This window comes from Salminus brasiliensis, chromosome 1, assembly GCF_030463535.1.
Source record: "Salminus brasiliensis chromosome 1, fSalBra1.hap2, whole genome shotgun sequence".
Classification (NCBI taxonomy): Eukaryota; Metazoa; Chordata; class Actinopteri; order Characiformes; family Bryconidae; genus Salminus; species Salminus brasiliensis.
In genome coordinates this window covers 31,438,799-31,460,453 of record NC_132878.1, presented here as the reverse complement: position 1 = coordinate 31,460,453, position 21,655 = coordinate 31,438,799, and the positions used below count along the sequence as shown (strand labels likewise).

The following is a 21,655-nucleotide window of genomic DNA, read 5'->3' as shown; positions in this document are numbered from 1 at the left end:
TCTAATTAAAACCTCAGATATCCCAGACTTACACACCATAAACACACAAACACACACACACACACACACACACACACAAACATCCATGCATATTTGAACACACTCATTATCACAACACTATCACCCAAGGCCCTGGCAAAGACCATTAATATCCTAAGCATATATGAATATATGTGTGTGTGTGTGTGCATGTGTGTGTATGTGTCTCTTTGGCCCATTACAAATGAACCATGCACAGCCGCTGACTAAAAGACCCCCCCCCCCCCTTCCACTCCACACTCCACACAGAACCTGCAGGCCGTCACGGTAAGACCCTTAGCTTTAGCGTTAGCGGTTGTCTGCTGTAGGAATTCCTGTGCTGGTTTTAGCTTGACATTATGAAGCAGTGTAGCCTGCAGGGTGTGTTCTTTTAGCCCCTCTCTCTCTGTTCTCTGCCCTTCCCTTCCTCTCTCTTCCTCCCTGTGTTAAAACCCTTCCTCTCTCGTCGATGCTGACGTTCGTGATGAAAGCTCTGAAAGGCACAGCAAAAAGATTACACACTGTAAAAGAATGACACTGATCGTTTCACAAACTGTGAAAAAGAGAGATACGGCCTAAGCACCATCATAAAATCTCAGCGTCTATCATATGGAAATATTCCCTGACATTTAAGCACACTTACATAATACCATAGCGGTGTTTATGTCGCCTGTAAGCATTACGTCACTTTGACAGTTTTGCCCAATATATCAAGAAAACTGTTTTTACCATTTCCCCCCTCTGTCTATATGTCTGTTTATCTGTCTATATGTCTGTTTAACTGTCCATGTGGCCATCTGTCAACAACACTGTCTGCCTGTCTGTCTATTTATATATGGCCATCTGTCAATAACACTGTCTGTCTATCCATATGGATGTATATATCTGCCTTTTTATCTGTCTGTCTATTTTTCTCAATGTCTGTGTCTCTGTCTGCCAGCCTGTCCATTTAGCTATTAATATATTTATATATCTACATTTCTGTATGCCTGGCTATCTGTCTGTCTGTCCATATGTCTGTCTATCTATTTATCTATAGTCTATCTGCATGTCTGTTTGTCTATTTATCTGTGCCTGTCTGTCTAGAACACTGCCTGTCTGCCTGTCTGTCTATATGGTTATCTAGCTGCTTATCTATCTATAAAAGACTGTCTGCCTATCTGTCTGTCTGGTGGTCTGCCCATCTATCTATCTGTCTGTCTGTCTGTCTGTCTATCTATCAATCTATGCCTAAATAGCAGAATGATGAACCATTCATATGATGGTAGATTAGCATGCCATTACATCTCTATTATCACAGCCCATCTACCTACACTCCACCCACAAATGCATTGTTTCCCAGCAACTGTTGCTAGGTTAGACAAGCTTTATAAAAGGCTGGTGAAAAATCCCATTGAGCTGAAAGGATTTAGGTTGGAGCTTTTTTAAAATCCCACACTGCTGAGCTAGACTGTGATGTTGTAGCTCATCAATACTATGTAGTTTAGAAATAACTACAAATTGACAACAGTGGCTGGTTTACATCCCAACAGCGTGTTTAACACACAGGTAGAAAAGAAAAGGTAGAAACGTATCATCTGAACACTGCTCAGCCAAGCCCAGACAGGGTTCACCCTGCTGGGGGGGAAAGAGGGAGAACCCTCCCCCCACATAGGTTGGAGGCCTCCGCTCACGCAAACATCTGCTCCAGACACATCTGTCTGCACACTAAGAGTTAAAGCCACATGCATTGTGTGTGTGTGTGTGTGTGTGTGTGTGTGTGTGTGTGTGTGTGTGTGAGAGAGAGAGAGAGAGAGAGAGAGAGACTGAGAGAGAGTGAATAAAAATCAGTATCAGTAGGAAACCCTCTATGCCGTCTAGTTGTTCTGAGCAGGCCTAATGAGTTAAAGAGTTAAAAACATACATCAATCATCCATAACATTAAAACCACTGACAGGTGGAGTGAATAACATTGGTTATCCGGTTACAGGGTCATCTGTCAGGGGGTGGATATATTAGGCAGCAAGTGAACGGTCAGTTCTTAAAGTGTTAAAAGCAGGACAAATGGTCAAGCATAAGAATCGGTGAGACATTTAACAAAATTGTGAGGGCCTGACGACTGGGTCAGAACATCTCCAAAACATCAGGCAGGTCTTGTGAGTATTATTCTGGTATGCAGTGGACAGTACCTACTAAACGTGGACCAAGGAACCGACAACAGGGCTTATGGACACCCAAGGTTTATTGTTGTGATCAATGGAGGACCCAGCCTCACAACTTACAGGACTTAATAACGTCTTGGTGCCAGATACCACAGGCCACCTTCAGAGGTCTTGTGTAGTCTTGTGTAGTTTACACATAATTCATTCTGTATATTACATTATATTAATGTAATTACTGCACTGCAACCACTTTTTATGCTTTTATGCCTTTATTATGCTGCTTTCTTGTTTGATTTTGCTGCTGTAAAAACTGACTTTCCCCGTGGGATAAATAAAGTGATCTATCTATCTAGTCCACACCACAACAGGTCAGAGCTGTTCTGGCAGTGCAAGTGCATTGTTAAAAGTGTAAGATCTTTGAGGAGGAGCCTCAAAGCACCTTAAGAGGTCCCTCTGCAGTTTCAAATTGAAAAACCTTCAAATCTTTCATATAATACAATATTTCTATTCGTTCGTTCATCATGAGGTGTTCACACAATGTGACGGGCAGCTGGTGTTTTCAGATGGTGCAAAAAAAAAAAAAAAAAAAAAAGGACTGGAGGCGTCTTTAATTAAGTTTCATTGCTGTGAACTGGGGAGAGAGATGAAGTAAACAGTGCCGCACACTGAGAGCAATTAGCTGGTAAGAAAAGAGTTTATAGGGAGTATTTCAGAACTCTCTATTTTGTGTTTATTGTTATATGTGCTTATTTTACATCTACTATACTGCTCAAATAATAGGAGTTAGGCCAATAAAGTCTGTGTATATGTAACATTCTACAGATTACCCCCCTCCCCCTCTCTCTCTCTCTCTCTCTCTCTCTCTCTCACACACACACACACACCCTGTAACCTTCACCTTAACTTCACACACAATGGGAGCTGATGAACAAGGGGTCTGTTGTGGTCATGCCAGCGCTAACCGCTAAGTGCTAACCACTAGCAGCTATCTGCTGCTGCATCGCTCCAGTGTCAAGTCAGGATCATGAGACTGGAAGATGTCACACATATTTACCAGAGTCATAGCACACACACACACACACACACACACACACACACACACACAGCACTGAGTCATACTGAATCAATGTGTGTGTGTGTGGGGGTGTGTGTGATGATGATTACTAGACAATGGCTAAACCACATGATGTATCAGGTAATCTCCCTCTCTTTGTCTCTCTCTCTCTCTCCCTCTCTCTCTCTGTCTATCCTTCCATCTGTCTGTCTCTTGCGCCACCCTTAACTGTCTTCACTGACTCATAGTTCACCTCATAAAGAAGCACAAAGTGATGAAGACAACACCAGATGCTCAAACACACACACACACACACACACACACACACACACACACACACACACACACACACACACACACAAGATCAAGATAAGATCAACATAAGAAGGTCATAAGAAACAGCCATTAATCATCACAATGACCCAAACACACACACACACACACACATTTAATAAATCCATAAGAGTGTTGTATCTCAAAAAATCAATTTCACAGAATCAATATTTCTATATCCCAAAGGTATAGCAACTTGTGAATATACTCATTATCTGTATTCATTAAATATTCACAAGTTGCTGTGTGCAAATATAATATTTATAAATATATATGTAACAATGGCCCATATGTATTATACAGATGTAAGTATCCATAATGCGCTGTCACAAAAAAAAAACTCTCGGACGCTCATGGAAAAGGGTTTAATTCCAAGTCATTTTGGACTATTCTGGACTACTTTCAATGGGTCCATTCACATGAATTTTTGATACAATATAAAGAACAACTGCCAGAAATGGAGATATGAGGCTTTTGTGTGACACTAGGCAATTATAATACATCCCATATGTATTACATGTGTATAAGTAAGTAGCAATATATAATCCTAAACATACGCAGAGCTTAACATCAGGAACCAGGATAAACAGCCTCTCTCTCTCACACACACACACACACACACACACACAAACACATACATACACCAATTCACCAAAAACGTGAAGCTTAAGCAGCACTTACACACACATGTTGAATCGTCTCAGTCTTTCACCATCTCGCTCCCTCCTTCTCCCAGTTTCTCTCCTTCTTCTCCACTTTCATCTCCACTCTCATGTTCATTATAGCCCAGAGTCTACCTGAGTCTGTGTGTGCATGTGTGTATGTGCACACACACATACACATACACACACACACTCTCTCTTCTAGTCCTGTAAGTTTTCTGCTGTGGAAAGCTGAGCAGATGAAGCGGAGAGAGAGAGCAGTGAGGGATGATGTCCCTTTAAGAAGGTAAACTCCTCCACACTTTTTTTCCCTCTCTTTCCCGAACAAGCAGTCTGTCCTCTCCTTCCTCCTCTCCTAAATCACTTCTCCGCTCTTCCGATTCCTCCCCCTTCCCTCCGCTTCCCTCCTTCTCCTCTTCTCTTTTTTCCCCCCTTTTCTCTCTCTTTCCGTCTCTCTCTTTCCTTTTTTTCTGAGCTCTGAAGGGAACGAGAGAACGAGCAGGACTGGCCACTTCAGCACAGAGCAGGCACACGCACACACACACACAGTGCAGCCAACCAGAGCAAAGCAAAGCAGAGAGAGAGAGAGAGCGCGAGACAGAGGGGGGGCGGGAATGACAGACCAAAAGAGGCGTGGGGTTGTGTGTGTGTGTGTGTGTGTGTGTGTGAAGTACAGAAAGAGAAACTGACTAAAAAACTTAATTTAGTTGATATTACAGTTCAGACCCCCTATACTACATCTCTCTTTCTCTCATTCTCTCTCTCTCTCTACTACCTCTCTTTCTCTCTTTCTACTACTACCTCTCTTTCTCTCTCTCTACTACTACTGCCCTTCTCTCTCTCTCTACTACCTCTCTCTCTCTCTCTCTCTCCATCTTCTACTACTGCCCTTCTCTCTCTCTACTACCCCTCTCTCTCTCTCTCTCTCTCTCTCTATCTCTCTCTCTTCTTCTACTGCCCTTCTTTCTCTCTATCTCTCTTTCTCTATCTCTCTCTACTACCTCTCTCTCTCTCTCTCTCTTCTACTACTGCCTTTCTCTCTCTCTCACACACACCTTTCTCTCTCTAAATATATATATATATATTATTACTGCCTTTCTCTCTCTCTCTCTCTCTCTCTCTCTCTCTCTCTCTTTCTCTCTCCATCTTCTACTACTGTCTCTCTCTCTCTCTACTACTACCTCTCTTTCTTCTACTACTGCCTTTCTCTCTCTCTCGCCCTCTCTTTCTTCTACTACTACCTCTCTCTCTCTTCTACTACTACTACCCCCCCTCTCTCTCGACTACCTCTCTTTCTCTCCCGTTTTCTTCTACTACTACCTCCATTTTCTTCCATTAACCTCTTTCTCTCCTCACCTCTTTACTCTCCTTTTTATTCTCTCTCTCCTTTTTTCTGCTTAACTCATTTCCTCTTTTCTCTTTTCCTCTTATTTCTTTTCCCCCTCTCTCCTAACTTTTTACTCTCCATATGTTTCTCTCTCTCTTCCCCTCTCTCTCACTCTCTCTTCTTTTTTCACTTTCTTTAATCAAAAGAAATCGCAAAACATTTCTCAAACTCACAAGACAAGACAAAACAAAACGCACCACAACACACACACACACACAAACAGCGTGTTTATATCAGTGTTTCTGCACCAGTGCTTTCAGAACACCACCTATGTGTATGAGTGAGCGAGTGTGTGTGTATGTGTGAGTGTGCCTGTATGTGTGAGTGAGGGAGAAAGAGAGAGAGACTTTTCATTGAGCTCATCAGTGTGTCACATTGGGAGGCCCCTCTATGGTTCCCATAGCAACCACAGACGTGACCTCTGACATCTGCTGACATGATCAACAGGAAGATGACAGGGGATACCTGATAGCTGATTAGAGAGAGAAGAGAGCGGTGTGGAAAGGCACAGACAGTGAGCTTTTGAGGTCGTGAGTCTCAGACGCCAGCGCACAAGCATCTCAGAAGGATGCATTACAGCAGCGGCAGGCCAAAGTTCCAGGCTAACTCTGTGGGCGGAGCATCCGAGCCTAGGCCTCGCTCTTCCTCTCAATGAGTAGTGGACTAGTGGAAATGAAGAGTGGGGTATCTGCTGATCAACTCCAGCTGAGGAACAGTGGCTTTACGCCATCCAGCTGCAGCTCTAACCCTGTGTTGATTTCTGCAAAACGTTCAGTCTTAATCTCTAACCATGTAGTCCTGTGTTTGGCAGGACGAATACACCATCACATACTCTTCCAGAGTGTGTGTGTGTGTGTGTGTGTGAGAGAGAAGGAGAGAGACTCAGCTACAGGGAGCCGGAGGGGACACGGCAAACATTCTGGAAACTCATTAAAATTCAACCTAGTGCATGCAAATGGAAATATAAACCGCTAAAGGCATGTTTCTGCCTGACCCAGAGAGAGGGGGGGGGGCATGGGCAAACAAGCCTGAGATACTGAATTAGGGGGGCATTCATTAGGACCACTTTTAAGGGTTTCTTTTTTAATGTTGTTTGTTTATAGCTGTTTGCTGTTGTATCTGTGCTCTCACTGTTTTGGTGTTAATAATTAATAATAATAACAACAATAATAATAATAATTATTATTATTATTATAATTTTTTAAAATTATTATTATTAGCAGTGCTATACATTTTAATGTGAAGTAATCCCTGTGAAAAAGCGCAAACAAGTGAACCCCAAAAAATATTCCCATCTCAAATTGATTTGTTAATGCAGCCCGCTGCATTGTGCAGGAGTAAGGGAGGGGGTCTACTCAGTGAGAACATCTACACTAGACAAGACAAGCTTTAAACATACGTCCTGAAAATAAACCTACAAAAAAGATCAGGCATTTGAAGATCAGTTCCACAGAAACGCTCAGTTTAAGAAGCTACAGGGCCTAGAACTAACCCCTGAAAAGAGTCTGCTCAGTCAGTTGAGGCTCTCTAATCATCACAGCAGCACTGACCACTGACCCCTACTTCACCACACCCAAATCTTACAACACCCCACATTACTGACTCCTGCCTCACCACACCCCACAATACTGACCTCTTCAACCTCACCACACCCCAACATTACTGACCTCTTCTACCACAACCTTACCAAACAGTAACATTATTGACACCTACCTCACCACACCCCAACATTACTGACCTCTTCTACCACAACCTTACCAAACAGTAACATTATTGACACCTACCTCACCACACCCCAACATTACTGACTTCTTCTACCTCACCACACCCCAACATTACTGACCTCTTCTACCTCATCACACCCCAACATTACTGACCTCTTCTACCTCACCACACCCCAACATTACTGACCTCTTCTACCCTCATCACACTCCAACATTACTGACCTCTTCAACCACAACCTTACCAAACAGTAACATCAATGACACCTACCTCACAACACCCCACAATACTGACCTCTTCTACTTCACCACACCCCAACATTAGTGACCTCTTCTACCTTATCACACCCCAACATTACCAACCTCTTCTACCACAACCTTACCAAACAGTAACATTATTGACACCTACCTCACCACACCCCAACATTACTGACCTCTTCAACCTCATCACACCCCAACATTACTGACCTTATCTACCTCATCACACCCCAACATTACTGACCTCTTCTACCTCATCACACCCCAACATTACTGACACCTACCATACCACACCCCACATTACTGACACCTACCTCACTACACCCCAATAATACCGACCCCTACCTGGACATTACTGACTCCTACCTCAGCATACTTGTATAAAAACTTCAAACAATTAAAGTATTAAAGTATTTTTGGAAGTTTGATTCATGTTTATCTTGATTGATTTATTGTAGCTGTTATTGGCATCTGAGTTGTTTTTCTTACTGTTCTAATTATTTATTTATTTAGTTAGTTTCGTTCTCATTACAGTCATGCCAACAAACCTACACTGAATCTGAATCTGAGAATGAAACAGAGAGAGAGAGAGAGAGAGAGACAAAGAGACTTTAGCGGAAAGTGGGTGAACGCTGAATAAGCAAAAACTCCAAATCACCCAGCCTCAGCACATCGCTATGACAACCCCAGCCAAACCCCATCCATCGCTACAGTGATCGCTGCCAGGCCCAGAGTAGGCCAGCTTTCTACTGGCTCACCCATTGCCAGACCCGGAACAGACCACACTCCCATTGGTCCATTGTTCTGCCCTGGCTGGACTCCTACTGGTGGACACACAGCTGGGCTGATGGAGGGTTGGATTTCGGGACACACCCCCTAAAATTTCAGCATACTAGCTTCTGCAGCAAAAAACCTAAACATGCAAACTACTGAGTAACACACACACGCACACACACAAATACTCCTCCCTCACAGACAGAACAATGAGGGTGTGTGTCTGTCTGTGCCTGTGTGTACATAAAATATAGGATAATGTGTGTGCTAAACGGTGTGTGTGTGTGTGTGCACTGTATTGAGGGATTACGGCGGAATAATAACAGTTTCTGCTGCAAAACCCAAACATGTAGAGCTCCACACACACGTCACCCACTGCCAGGACCACGTGTATGTGTGTGTGTAACTCCCACTCCCAATCGAATCTGCTGCCTTTTAAGGACAATGGCATGTAGCTACTTACTCCCTCTCTCTCTGTCTCTCTCTTTTTCTCTCCACCTCCTTCTTTCTCTTTCCCTCATTTCTCTCTCTCTCTCTCTCTCAATCTCTCTTTCTGCCTCTTACTCTCACCCCCCTCCTTCTTCTTTTCCTCGTCTCTCTCTCTCTCGGTTAGGTAGTATGTTTGGTCAGTTGGTCACATGACTCCAGTTTCCCTCTCTTTTTTTGCAGTAGCTTTGCTGTGGGGTTTGTATTTCAGTCCAAACAGAAAGAACTCTCACTCGCACTGTGCAGTTGAATCACACAGCCAGACACACACACACACACACATTCTTCAACTCAAACAAACAAAGACCTTTTTGATCAATCCAACACATGAAAGAGAATACATGTCACACATTTGTGGCTTTTCAATAGTTATTCAGATAAAAGAAATCAATAATATAATTGTCTTTTCCATAGCGACGCATCACAGTGACACATCACAGCGCATCCAACAGTAAAGGCAGCATGTTGTATGTTTTGAAAAGGGTAGATTATTGGCCTTTGTACACTCAAGGGTTCTAAAGAAAGGGCAAAAGTTCCATCTAGAACCATGACAACTGAAAAGAGCTAGAATGATTCTTTGCCTGATTAAAGCATCCTTTATATACAAGGAAAACCTCTTGTTAATGGTTCATTTTAGAACCTATTAACCACTATTGAACTGTATTGCCAAATAACCCTTTGTCAGTACTACCTAGAACCCTTTTTACTTAAAGTGTACAGGTTAAATGTTACAAAAACTATAGAAATGCATAACGCGTTAGACACACGTGTATGTAGGAGGGCTGGAGTGTGTCTATGTTTACCCATAGGCCTGATTATCTTCAATCACGCAATTAATCAATTTCCCTTCATTTGGGGGTCCTAGACTACATCCATCTGGTGGGCTGCCACCCACCTAGTTTATATTATTTTGTAAGAAAGCATTATCACGTAATTAGTGTCGACTGTCATCTGGAAAAATCAAGTGTATAAACGCAGGCAAACAATACTGAACTGTCTACAGGGGAAGTTCTGCAGAATCATGACATCACTGAACTGTCAACATCAATAAACTCATTATTAAAATGAGTGATGAGTGAATCACTGCTGTGAGCAAAGTCACCAGTGACAACCTCATAAGAGAGCATCATGATGGACACAAACGTTATGTAAAACAAACAAAACAATAAAACAATAAAACTGGACTCCTGAGGGGGCACCTGTGGCTTGGCTTGGGGGTACTAAGCAACAGCTTAGCAAAAACAGCCCTGCGTTCCATATTCATACTTTATATTACATACACCTTAAGTAATTGTTGAAAGTATTTGGTTCAGACTGTGAGAACACACACACACACACACACATACACACACATACACACACATACACACACACACATGAGGAAGGAAGTAGGTAAGATAAGACAATTTGACTGAAATTCTTGGTCAGGGCTAAGCGAGATTCCATCGCCTAGGAAACCAACACATTCAATGGATCTGAAGCATGACACTCCAACACCCCCCCCCCCCCCCCCCCCAACCACACACACACAGGTGCATGAAAACATACACACAAGTGTGCACCTAAGCTTGGGCAAAAATGCACACACACACACACACACACACACACACAGAGTCTCTTTGTCTCTCTCTCTCAGACTCACAAACACATGCACACACACACACACACACATTATGGTGTAAGGTGAGAGTCCTGCTTTAGCTCTAATAAACTCCACTGCAGTGGTTGTGTTTAAACCCCAAATCAAAAGAATTACAGCCATCCAAGTTAACACGTTTGACCCTTCAGCCCATCCATACTAGCACAGGCTGAAGCCTAAATGCTCGCAAGCTGTGTGTCACTCTGAAATGATCTACATTTGTAGCTCCTCTCATTCAAACACAACTTTTAAGCAGCTTGTAAAGCAGCACCTTCAGCAACCTGCAGCAGACTACTCTGAACGGTGCTCGCTGGAGACCTGTGGATACATCAACCAACAGCAACGTGAAGCTTCAGTTCCCATTGAGAGCCTCCACTGTAACAAGAACCCACAAACTGTATTACAGAGAGAGAGGCTAAAGTTGAGAGTGGAGGAGCTGAACCACTGACTGTGTGTGTATATATATAATTTTACCTATACAGGTATTTGGTGGAACACACAGCCACTGCTGCTCTCACCAGACTTTAGTGATGAAGTGATGAACAGCATTCGTCTTAGTAACTACTCAGATTACAATGTCAACCATCTAACTACACAATGCTACAACCTGGAACAACTGGCTTCAATAATCAGAATCAGAATCTCTTTATTTCACCAAGTATGTTACACATACAAGGAATTTGTCTTGGTGAGAGCAACACGTATGACAAGTAACAAAAAACACAGAACACAGTCTTAAACTAAAGGAAAATGACTAAACAATAAATAGGGTAGGGGATAAATTAAAAAAGTAAAAAGTACTAAAGGTAATAAAGAGCTGATATTTACAGAAAGTAAAGAGCTGATATTTACAGAAAAGAACATCTGTACAGTGTGCAAAAAGGACTTGAGCATGTGTTTGTTACGCTGGTATTTGTTACTCTAATTATTGACTTATTGGAGCGATAGGAAAATCACTCAGAGCACAATGTGCAATAACCAGCTGGTTACCGTAGCGACACAACACTTATATAGCAAGAAGTATATAGCAATCCTTGTTGCTGAATATGTCTCACAGCTGATTTCAGTTCATTTGCGCCATCGCAGCTATACAGTAGAAATAAACCACTGCTCCCTACAGGGTGCATTTTACACTGCAGTAACAAATATGATTATGGTCAATTATAAAACAATAGCGTTTGAGAACCAGTATCTAAGTACATGAGTATTCAAAGCCCGTACAATGTTATTTGGGCCACTGTTTAAAAACAGGGTTCTTCAAGGGTTATTTAGCAATGGCAAAGGCAATGGCTCTATATAGATTGGCAGGACAACTAACAAAACCATTTGGATTGTGAAGACCGGTGGAAAACCATTTGTACAAAATGTGGTTCTATATAGAACATTAGGTCAAAACAGGTCAGAAAAACGTTTCAGTACTGTGTAGAACTGTTCTTGCCTGTCCAACTACACATGTAGGAAAGTGGGGGAGGGTTGTGTAAATGTGATTTTTACTATCGCTTTAATAACATCTGCAGGGTGATAGAGCTTCAGTGCAGACTGCATGAACATGACTCTTTCTCTCTCTCTCTTTCTTTCTTTCTCTTTCTCTCTCTCGCTCTCTCTCTCTCTCTCTCTCTCTCTCTCTGTGTGATAAGAATGTTACTATTAAAAACAACAGCAGCTCTTTAAAGCCCAGAATCGCCATCTGGGTATTTTTATAGACAGATAAATCACTCTCTGATTCTGCTGTCTGGATTGTGCGTGTGTGTGTGTGTGTGTGTGTGTGTGTGTGTGTGTTCTTTATCACTATAATAATAAAAGACATCCAAGCAGGAAGTGAGTGAAATGTATCTGCACAGAACAGTGTGTTAGTGCGGGAAGCTGATGGAACTGAGTCAGGAAAAGTAGCTGGATGGCTTCACTAACACATACACACACATACACACACACACACACACACTATAAGAAACAGTAGGAGAATGGACACTAAATGATACTTGACAACAGGATGTTTCTGCCAAGTTAATTAACACAGTCAGACACACACACACACACACAGACGCTCAGTGTGCTCAGTCAGCAACTTTAATGTTTATTCTCATTTAGTTTAGAAACAGGAGGATGAACTAGGGAGTTTCTCTTAAAAATTAAAGAGGCTTATGGCAAACAGTATCTCTCTCTCTCTCTCTCTCTCTCTCTCTCTCTCTCTCACACACACACACACACACACGCACAGTCTAATGAAAATGTTGGGATACCCTTCACCAACATTTAGTTGTTTTTTATTTAGAATTCATAATATTACAAAATTATCAACCCAGCCTGTGCAAAAGTTTGAGCACCCTAGGAATTTCTTTTTAGAAGGGGGAGGCTGCCAGTAACACTACCAATATTGCAGTGGATGAAAAGAATGTATTCCACAAAATGAAAGGCGGATGGCTCCCACAACAGGATAAGGATCACAAATATACCTTGAACCACCAGAAGAGACAAAAGCAGAAGCTCTTGGATTGGCCCTCACACTCCACAGTCAAAAAGATCATAGGAAAAAAATAGTGGATAATCCTTAAACAAGCCGCACAGAAAGACGACACAAGGATCTCTGAACTAGAGGCCTTCGCCAAAAGAACAGTGGGAAACATTCCAACCACGAGAACTAAAAGGCTACATGGAAGTGTTTGCAAGCTGTGATTTCTGCCATAGGGGGTGTAACTAAATCTTAAATTTATAAGATGTACAAACATTAGCATAGCACACAGTGATGTTTTTGTATACTGAAAGACTTTTACTGAGCATACTGTATTTTATGTTTAATTAGCCTGATTAGCTACAGAGGCTATGTTTCCTGTCTCTCAATTAAAAATAATACATAAATCAATCAAAAATAAATGACAAAATGCTTTTGGCAAGGCCTGTCCACACTTTTGCATACAATTGTATGTTATGCTTTATTTTATTTAGCAGATTAATAGAAAATGTACAAAAAAACCCTACAAACTACAAAAAAGACAGTATTGCCAATACTGAAACTGTCTAAAAATATAATTTATAATATAAATTACATATACTATTTTTTGTATTAGTAAAAAGTTGTAATAAGTCATTCTAAGAATTAACAACTAATTATATATAAATATTATATATAATATATTATTAATTACTGAAATAGTAATTAGTAGTTTTTTTTTTTACATTAATAAAAAAATAAACATAAAATACAATATGTGGCATATCCTTTCAATCACCTGACATTTTATATAACCCCCCCTGCTAATATGTTAAATTCAGCAAATGAACTGTAACTGTAATGCCCTGGATTCCCACACTTTTGCACATGACTGTAGCAGCAAGTTTAACAGAGCTGACAGTAGCTATGAAACCACCACCGCTAACAGAACAGCTCATTTTATCATATTAATCTCACACCTCTTTATCCATCAGAATCAACACTTACAGTATTTTTCACTCGCAGTCACACTCTGGTAAACCATGAGAGTGTGTGTGTGTGCTACTGGGTGAAGGCTTGCAAAAGGTTCAGCAGAAGTGACCCATCAAAGCGTTCTTGAAAACTCGCCTGAGCTGTGAGGTCAGTTGGAATACGGCTAAACACAGTGAGATTATTGAGGGTATATACATCAATTCCTTTTTAAAAGCCAGTACACTCAAATAACCCAGTAGAAAGTGAGTACATGGCGTTTATGCCCAACTACAACACTGACACACACAAATAAACACATACACACACATGCATGGTTCTCATCAAGGAGCGCCAAGAAAACCAGCTCTGCCAGCCGGCTCAATGTAGCATTGTCCATTATCTTGCATGCACATGCACACACTCACAGACACACACTGTGCCCTTTCACACAGTCGCAGGACCTGCTCCACTTGTCCAAAGCCCAAATCAGAAGAAAGGGCAAAGCTCTGAGATCAGTCAGTCTATGAATGCAGCTTCACTCATGATCTGTGTCCACTATCTGCTTTAGAAGTTTGCCCCCCGCACCCCCCGCACCCCCAGTCAATCAGCCAAGACATATTTGGTGTCTGAGGTTTGCTTCCTTACTTTTGCACTGGAGTTACAAGGCTAGTGTGGCTCTGGAGCTCTGGAGCAGCCACACATAGGCTTGGGCTAGAGGCATAAAAAGCCCCCAAGCCGGGCAGTGGAGCGATGACACTACCTGACCTCAGTGATGCTCCTCACACAACATTAATCTCAACAGTGTTCCAACATCTAGTGTAAAGCCTTCCCAGAAGAGCCTAATAATGCCCTTAATTTTAGAAGAATCAATGGATAAGCAGGTGTCTATCGTGGAAGCATGACTTAGTGGTCTGTGCCCTCTAGTGGTCAGATGGTCTTTCTTCTAGCATCTTCTCTACTGGCTAGTCTTAGTTCCAAATTCTAGCATTAACTTTGGATTTAAAGAAAAACACTAACGTAGAGACAGTAAACCACCACAGAATCCATACCATCTACAGATTTTAAGCATGTTTCTTTGGTTGGTTATGGTCTGTCCACCAGCTTAAATCTGTAAAAAGAATTGGGCTAGTGTTCCCTTCAGCATGAAGCAACTTAAAACTGCATCAACACACAACAACAGACCCTAATCATGTCCCATAACTGTGGCAAATGTGCCCATCAATCAATGACACAACACACAACAAAGACTAGCAGGGTCTAAAGAGCCCCTATCAGGGAACACAGGACATTCCTGTATTATGTAAACAGTACTGAAGCATACAGTTACAAGCATATAGTTCATGCCCCAGTCCATACAAAAAGCCTGTTTTGTCATGCCTGTTCAGCCTACAGTAGTTTAGCTCCGCCCACTCACACTGAAGTTATAATGAATATTTCATCTCGGGTTGCTTTTTTAGGGCACAATACATGGTAGCCAATCAGAACAGAGCTTCTTTGCATATATCACTTTTAAAGGCACCGCAACAAAAAAAGAGCATGAGTTATTCTGAGGGATAAAGAGGAGTTGGAAAATGGTGTATGTGAGTGAGCAAGAGAGAAAGACTGACAGACGCTTACCACAGGTATATATAACACTAAGGTATTTTCTGGTGCCGGAGTAACAGGGGTCCCCAAACTCCTGAGCAGAGGCTCGGATCACACACGTCCGCCTCCCCTGGCAACGTGATGTCATCACCGGCAGAGCCACCTCGGACTGGCAGTCTGCAGAAAAGAAAAAACAAGTTAGTGTGTGTATGTGCGTGTGTGATACATCATTTATACAGCATATCCACATATATGGAACGCAGAAAGGATGTAGATAGTGTGTGTGGCGTATGTGTGCCTCTATGCATGCGCAGACATCCTTCAACAGACAAGGGTTTTGTTTCAGAGACATTTGATCTTACACAGAAAGCAGAACCACACATGCCTGTCAAAATGACTGATAAGCCATTCATACACACTCACACACACGTGCAAACATACCGTCCACACACGCATAACATGTTCACAAACTCTGAATAAGACGTGGACACGCTCTCTGGCCTTCAAATCAGCGTTTACAGGTTATTCTTCTTATTATATTTGTATTCTTACTCTGGCATTCACTTCATGTAAAGCGTGAAGGCTGAATTGTATACTACCACTCATTAACACTCCCTACAGACAAAGACACAACAGTTCTGCACCTGGTAGGAAATCGGAAGGACCTTCTGTAGAAGGGAGTTGAAATTCACACCCTGAAACATTGTTATAGTAGTCATTGCATCACTGACAAGCTGATGGGTGAAGGTAGCCAAACTCTTCAGCTGAAAGGAAAACCTATTGATTTCTCAGAAGCTTACCACTGCCCTCTAGTGAGCAAAACTGTAATATATATATATAAATATATATATATATAACGACATCAATATTTAGTAGATCCTCCTTTTGCACAAATAACAGCCTCTAAACGCTTCCTATAGCTTCCTGAGAGTCTGGATTCTGAATTAAGGTATTTTGGACCGTTTGGACCTTCTTTACAGAACATCTCCAGTTCAGGATGGTTTCCAAGCATGGACAGCCCGCTTTAAATCACATCACAGGTTTCCAATAATATTCAGGTCTGGGGACTGAGATGGCCATTCCAGAACGTTGTACCTGTTCCTCTGCATGAATGCCTTAGTAGATTTAGAGCAGTGTTTAGGATCATTGTCTTGTTAAAGTATCCAGCCCCGGTGCAACTTCAGCTTTGTCACTGATTCTTGAACATTGTTCTCAAGTATCTGCTGATATTGACTAGAATCCATGCAACCCTCAACTTTAACAAGATTCCCAGTACCTGCACTGGCCCCACAGCATGATGGAACCGCCACCAAATTTTACCGTGGGTAGCAAGTGTTTGTCTTGGAATGCTGTGTTCTTTTTCTGCCATGCATACCACCACCTTGTTATGTACAAATAACTCCAAATTTTAGTTTCATCAGTCCACAGCACCATATTCCAAAATGAAGCTGGCTTGTCCAAATGTGCTTTAGCATTCCTCAAGCGACTCTTTGATTGATCAACCAATTGCATAATACGTCAGTTTGTAGTCATGCACATAATCACATAATAACAACCACACTAGCTCTGCGCTTACACACTGAGGCCCACACATGGTAGGTGTGTGTTTGAACGTGATCTAAGTGGTTGTGGTTTGGAAGATTGATGGACGATGTGGAACAGAGGGGGGCTGTCTAAATGCTTCCCCAGACCAGAGGAACAGCCACCCAGTCTCCGGTTCCCCTGAGGGGGTTTAACCTGCCGGTGTCACGCTGTAATTCTTCCCCCGGGGAAGGAAGTGCGGAAAGAGACAGACACAGACCCCATTAACCTGTCCTTTGAGTGCGGTCACCACAGTGATTAGTCAAGCAGGAGGCCCAGGGTGGCTCTTTCTGTCTAGGTCTCTCACTCGCTCTCTCTCTATAATACACACACAGGCTTGTTTTTGAGGATGAAGGATTTCATATATATATATATATATATATATATATATATATATATATATATATATATATATATATATATATATATATATATATATATAAACAATAATAATAGTATTCATAGACACATATACAATGCACATATAATCATCTAACAGCTACATTCTTTCCTCATGACTTATAACAACACACACACACAAACAGGCCTTTTACAACTCTCTTATTGTGCATAGTGTATGTATGTGTCTCCAAAACAGTGTATGGTATGTAACAGACACACACCCTTTTCCTTAAGGTCTGATATGGCTGGGTAAGATATCTGTCTGTCTCTGTGTGTGTGTGTGTGTGTGTGTGTGTGTGTGTGTGTGTGTTCAAGGGAAAAGAGGTGTCTGGAAGATAAGGAATTCAGGATATGCGTGTGTGTATGTTTTCAGAGAGTTCAACTGTGTTTTAAATGCGGAGGTGTGTTTCCATGCCACCTGATCTCATCTCCTGTTGCCTGGGAGGGGCGGAAAACTACATCTGAAGGATTTTGAAATGATTATCGTTATATGCTTACTGTACCCACCTAATAATAACATTAATATTAATATAATAATATGATTAATAATACTAATAACAATAATACTATATTAATATAATATTAATAATACTATAATAGTAATAATAGAGTAATAGTAATAGAGTTTGATTGCCACTGTTAGGAATGACCTCCTGTTGCGCTCTGTGGTGCATTTCGATGGAATGAGTCTTGCACTGAACAAATCTGACGTCTCACTGTGTGTGTGTGTGTGTGTGTGTGTGTATGTATGTGTGTGTGTGTGTATGTATGTGTGTGTGTCTTTGTCTCTCTTAATTCATTACATCTGCCACCAGCATTGTGAGTGTACTGCATGTCCATGCTGGTCACAGTTAAATGAACCATGTTCTTCACATGCAGAACCGTTAAAAAAAAAAAAAAAAACATGCATAATGCATAACTGGTTTGGGTCACCAGTGGGCAACCACTATTGCTGTTACAATTCAAAGAACGCTTATTGCTTAGAGTGTGGGTTAGTAAAAGAAGCTTCATGCTGTCTTTATTGTCGGATGCACTTTAATTCTATTACATCTCTCTATACTCGTTCCCACCACAGTTGTGTTTCTCAATACAGCAATTAAATTGTTAAAACCTTTGTGTTTCTTATATAAAATAATATGTGATATACACTTTATGTATTATTATTATTAGTCAACTGCCTGCCAGTCGGCTGCTACACCATGTGGAAGACTGGGGTTCAATTGCTGCACTACAAGTATTAGCAATATTATTTCAGTGAGCTTACCCACAGATGGCGCCCTCCGGTGATGTGGAGGACACTCCAGCGTTCCTTGCTGCGTGCGCCCGAACATGGCAGAATACACAGCAATCTGCATCCCGGTCTTACAGCTCAGCCTCAGCCGCTCCCCTTCACACACCACCTTACTCTTATACTCATCTACAGCGAGGAGACAGAACGGTACACTGCAGTGAGGGGTAAACATTTCTGTCTCCGGTGTTTACTTTCTCAATATACAGTACTGTACAAAAGTTTTAGTTTGACCCTGATTTACCACAGGTATTTAAACTGGTCAGTAAGTGTTTATTTTCACAGTAGAACAAATACCATTAGCACAATAGACGCCATGATTGTATATATGTCTCTGTGTTCATTTACTACTATAAATTATTCAGCATCCAATACCAATTATTCAGTATCTACTATATAATATTGAGTATCTATGAATTATCCTGCTGTGCTTATTAAGGTTGTTAGTAAGTTGGTATGGTAAGTTGCTCTGAGAGCGTCTGCTAAATGTATCAAATGTAAATGTAAGTATTCAGTAACTACTATGAATGATTCAGTATTTACTAAGAATTATTCAGCAACTATGCTCAATTATTCAGTAGCTATGATCAATTATTTAGTACCTACTACAAATTATTCAATATCTACTATGAATGATTCAGTATCTACTATGAATTAGTAGTGAATTAGTGAGTTAAATTTTTCATGTCTTTTTATGTTATAAATTTTTTTCTTTTCCTAATTACTGATTGTGTAAAGCTGCTTTGTGACAACTGTTGTAAAGTCCCTATACAAATACATTTGACTTGACTTGAATTATTCAGTAGCTATGATCAGTTATTCAGTACCTACTACAAACGATTCAGTGTCTACTATAACATATTTATTAACTACTATCAATTATTCAGATCACACACAGACTATTACAGATTTTTAACAGGGGAAAAGGAAAGAAATAGAAGGTATGTGCGTGTGCTTGTGTGACAGAGAGAGAGAGATACTCACTAGGTCTGCATTTGTACTGCACAGTAAGGGATTTGCTGACGGATGGACATGGATCTGTCCCAAACAAACGACTGTTTACCAATAGCTCACAACTCCTCCTGTCTTGACACTCATCTGACATCTTCTACAGGGAGAGAGAATGAAAGAGCGAGAATATATATATATATATATATATATATATATATATATATATATATATGCTTAAAATAAATACAGCAATGTGAATACAGGCTCATGTGAAGATCTGGAATGTAGGTTATTGAGCGTTGAGCTGTGGAGCAGTGGAACTGTGTTAGCTGCAATGACTGGTGCTCCATCCAATACTGGGATGAGCTGGGGAGTTTGAGATGAGTTGGGGAGTTGGGGATAAGGTGGATGATCATCCTACATCCCGAGCTCACTAAGGAGGTCACACACAGCAATGCTCCAAAATCTAGTAGAAACCCTTTACTGGATGGTACAGACAGTTTCTTCAACAAAAGCAGGATCAACTCTTTTTAATACCCTTCATTTGGAAAGTACACTCCACATGTATGACACCTTATTATCACAAGCCTGTTTGTGTGTAAAGGTGTATATGTGTGTGTGTGTTCTTTGGTTGCACTGTGGGCTGAGGAGAGCACATTCCAGAGTGTTCATTTCTCCTCTCACATACACACAAACACACACAGTAGAATTCTCCAAATGCCCACAGGCCCCTGTGTGTGTGTGTGTTAACAGAGAAAAAGTTAAAAGGTGTGGTTAGGATGTGGATGCTCATTTATCATATGTGTGTGTGTGTGTGTGTGTGTGTGTGTGTGTGTGAGTTTGGGTATACAGCATGTGTATGATCATTAATCACATGTAGTCACTGTCAGAGACAGTGATGTTCAAACAAGCCGCTGCCACGTCACGCGCCGCTACTGAAACTGAATCCCAGGCAATTAGCCAAACACACACACACACACACACACACACATGCATTTGTAGATATGTGTATGTGGGTCTATGTGCATGTATGCAATAATGCTGCTGTGTTCATGTGTGTTCATATATGTGTTTGTGTATGAGAGTTTGTTGTACCTGCAGTGCTGTTGACACATGACAGGAAGTGTCATCACTCAGTGGGCGTGGCCCACTGATACCATAAGTGGGTGGGCACTGCAGTGCATGGGTGGAGTTTCTTCTGCCGTAGAAAGCTGTTTGGACAGTGATGGTGGTCCTGGGTGGGCACCTTACAGTCAGCAGGTCTCCGTCACACGCTTCTTCTGTGTAATTCTTCAACACACGTGACAGATAACCTAGAAAGGAACAGCAGCAGAAGTGTCAAACAGATTGCAAGACCTCATCATAATTCAGCTGTGTTTCTTTAGAAGATTCAGAGCACCATGAAATCTCATATTCTATCCCAAATTTATTTAATTTGATCATAATTTTTTACCAAATTACTCAGTGACTCACAACACAGGCACAACTTGAACCACGTCCATTGTGAATTCTTAAATTTCTCTACAGTTTCATCAAGATTCAAAAAGAATCAATACATTTTTTCAAACTCAATCCATTATTAGAAATTTCAGCATGGTTTAATTCAATTTATTCCTAAATCTCAAAATTCCATCATAAGTCAATTCATTCATAATTCTTTATGACATGATTCAGAGCACAATGAAATCTCAAATTCTTATCATTTGTTATTCATAATTAGTAATGAATCACAACACTGTCACAATTTGAAATTATTCTAAACATCAAGTCTCATATGTCATCACATTTGATTATTTGGCAAATGTCAATACATCAAGGAATTTTTCCACAATTTGATGCACACACACACACACACACACCTTGTCTATTGACAAGCATTGCCAATAGAATAAGACTTTCTGGAGCAGATAAACATAAATCTATTGGCACCATTATTCTATTGGCTAGAGGGGTATAAAGCCCCCCAGCATTGAGCT

At 41.1% G+C, this 21,655-nt stretch overlaps 1 protein-coding gene across 1 annotated transcript in view; it reads right to left on the bottom strand.

Annotated features, from left to right (window-relative positions):
• The window catches only part of LOC140554509 (protein eva-1 homolog C), a 64,875-nt gene that overhangs the window by 22,621 nt on the left and 20,599 nt on the right, over window positions 1–21,655 (bottom strand). The window contains exons 2-5 of the mRNA XM_072677605.1: window positions 20,775–20,992; window positions 19,713–19,836; window positions 18,705–18,857; window positions 15,491–15,634 (exon numbers count right to left, since the gene is read on the bottom strand). Coding sequence (XP_072533706.1) covers window positions 15,491–15,634; window positions 18,705–18,857; window positions 19,713–19,836; window positions 20,775–20,992 — 639 coding nt within the window. The remainder of the gene's footprint in view (window positions 1–15,490; window positions 15,635–18,704; window positions 18,858–19,712; window positions 19,837–20,774; window positions 20,993–21,655) is intronic.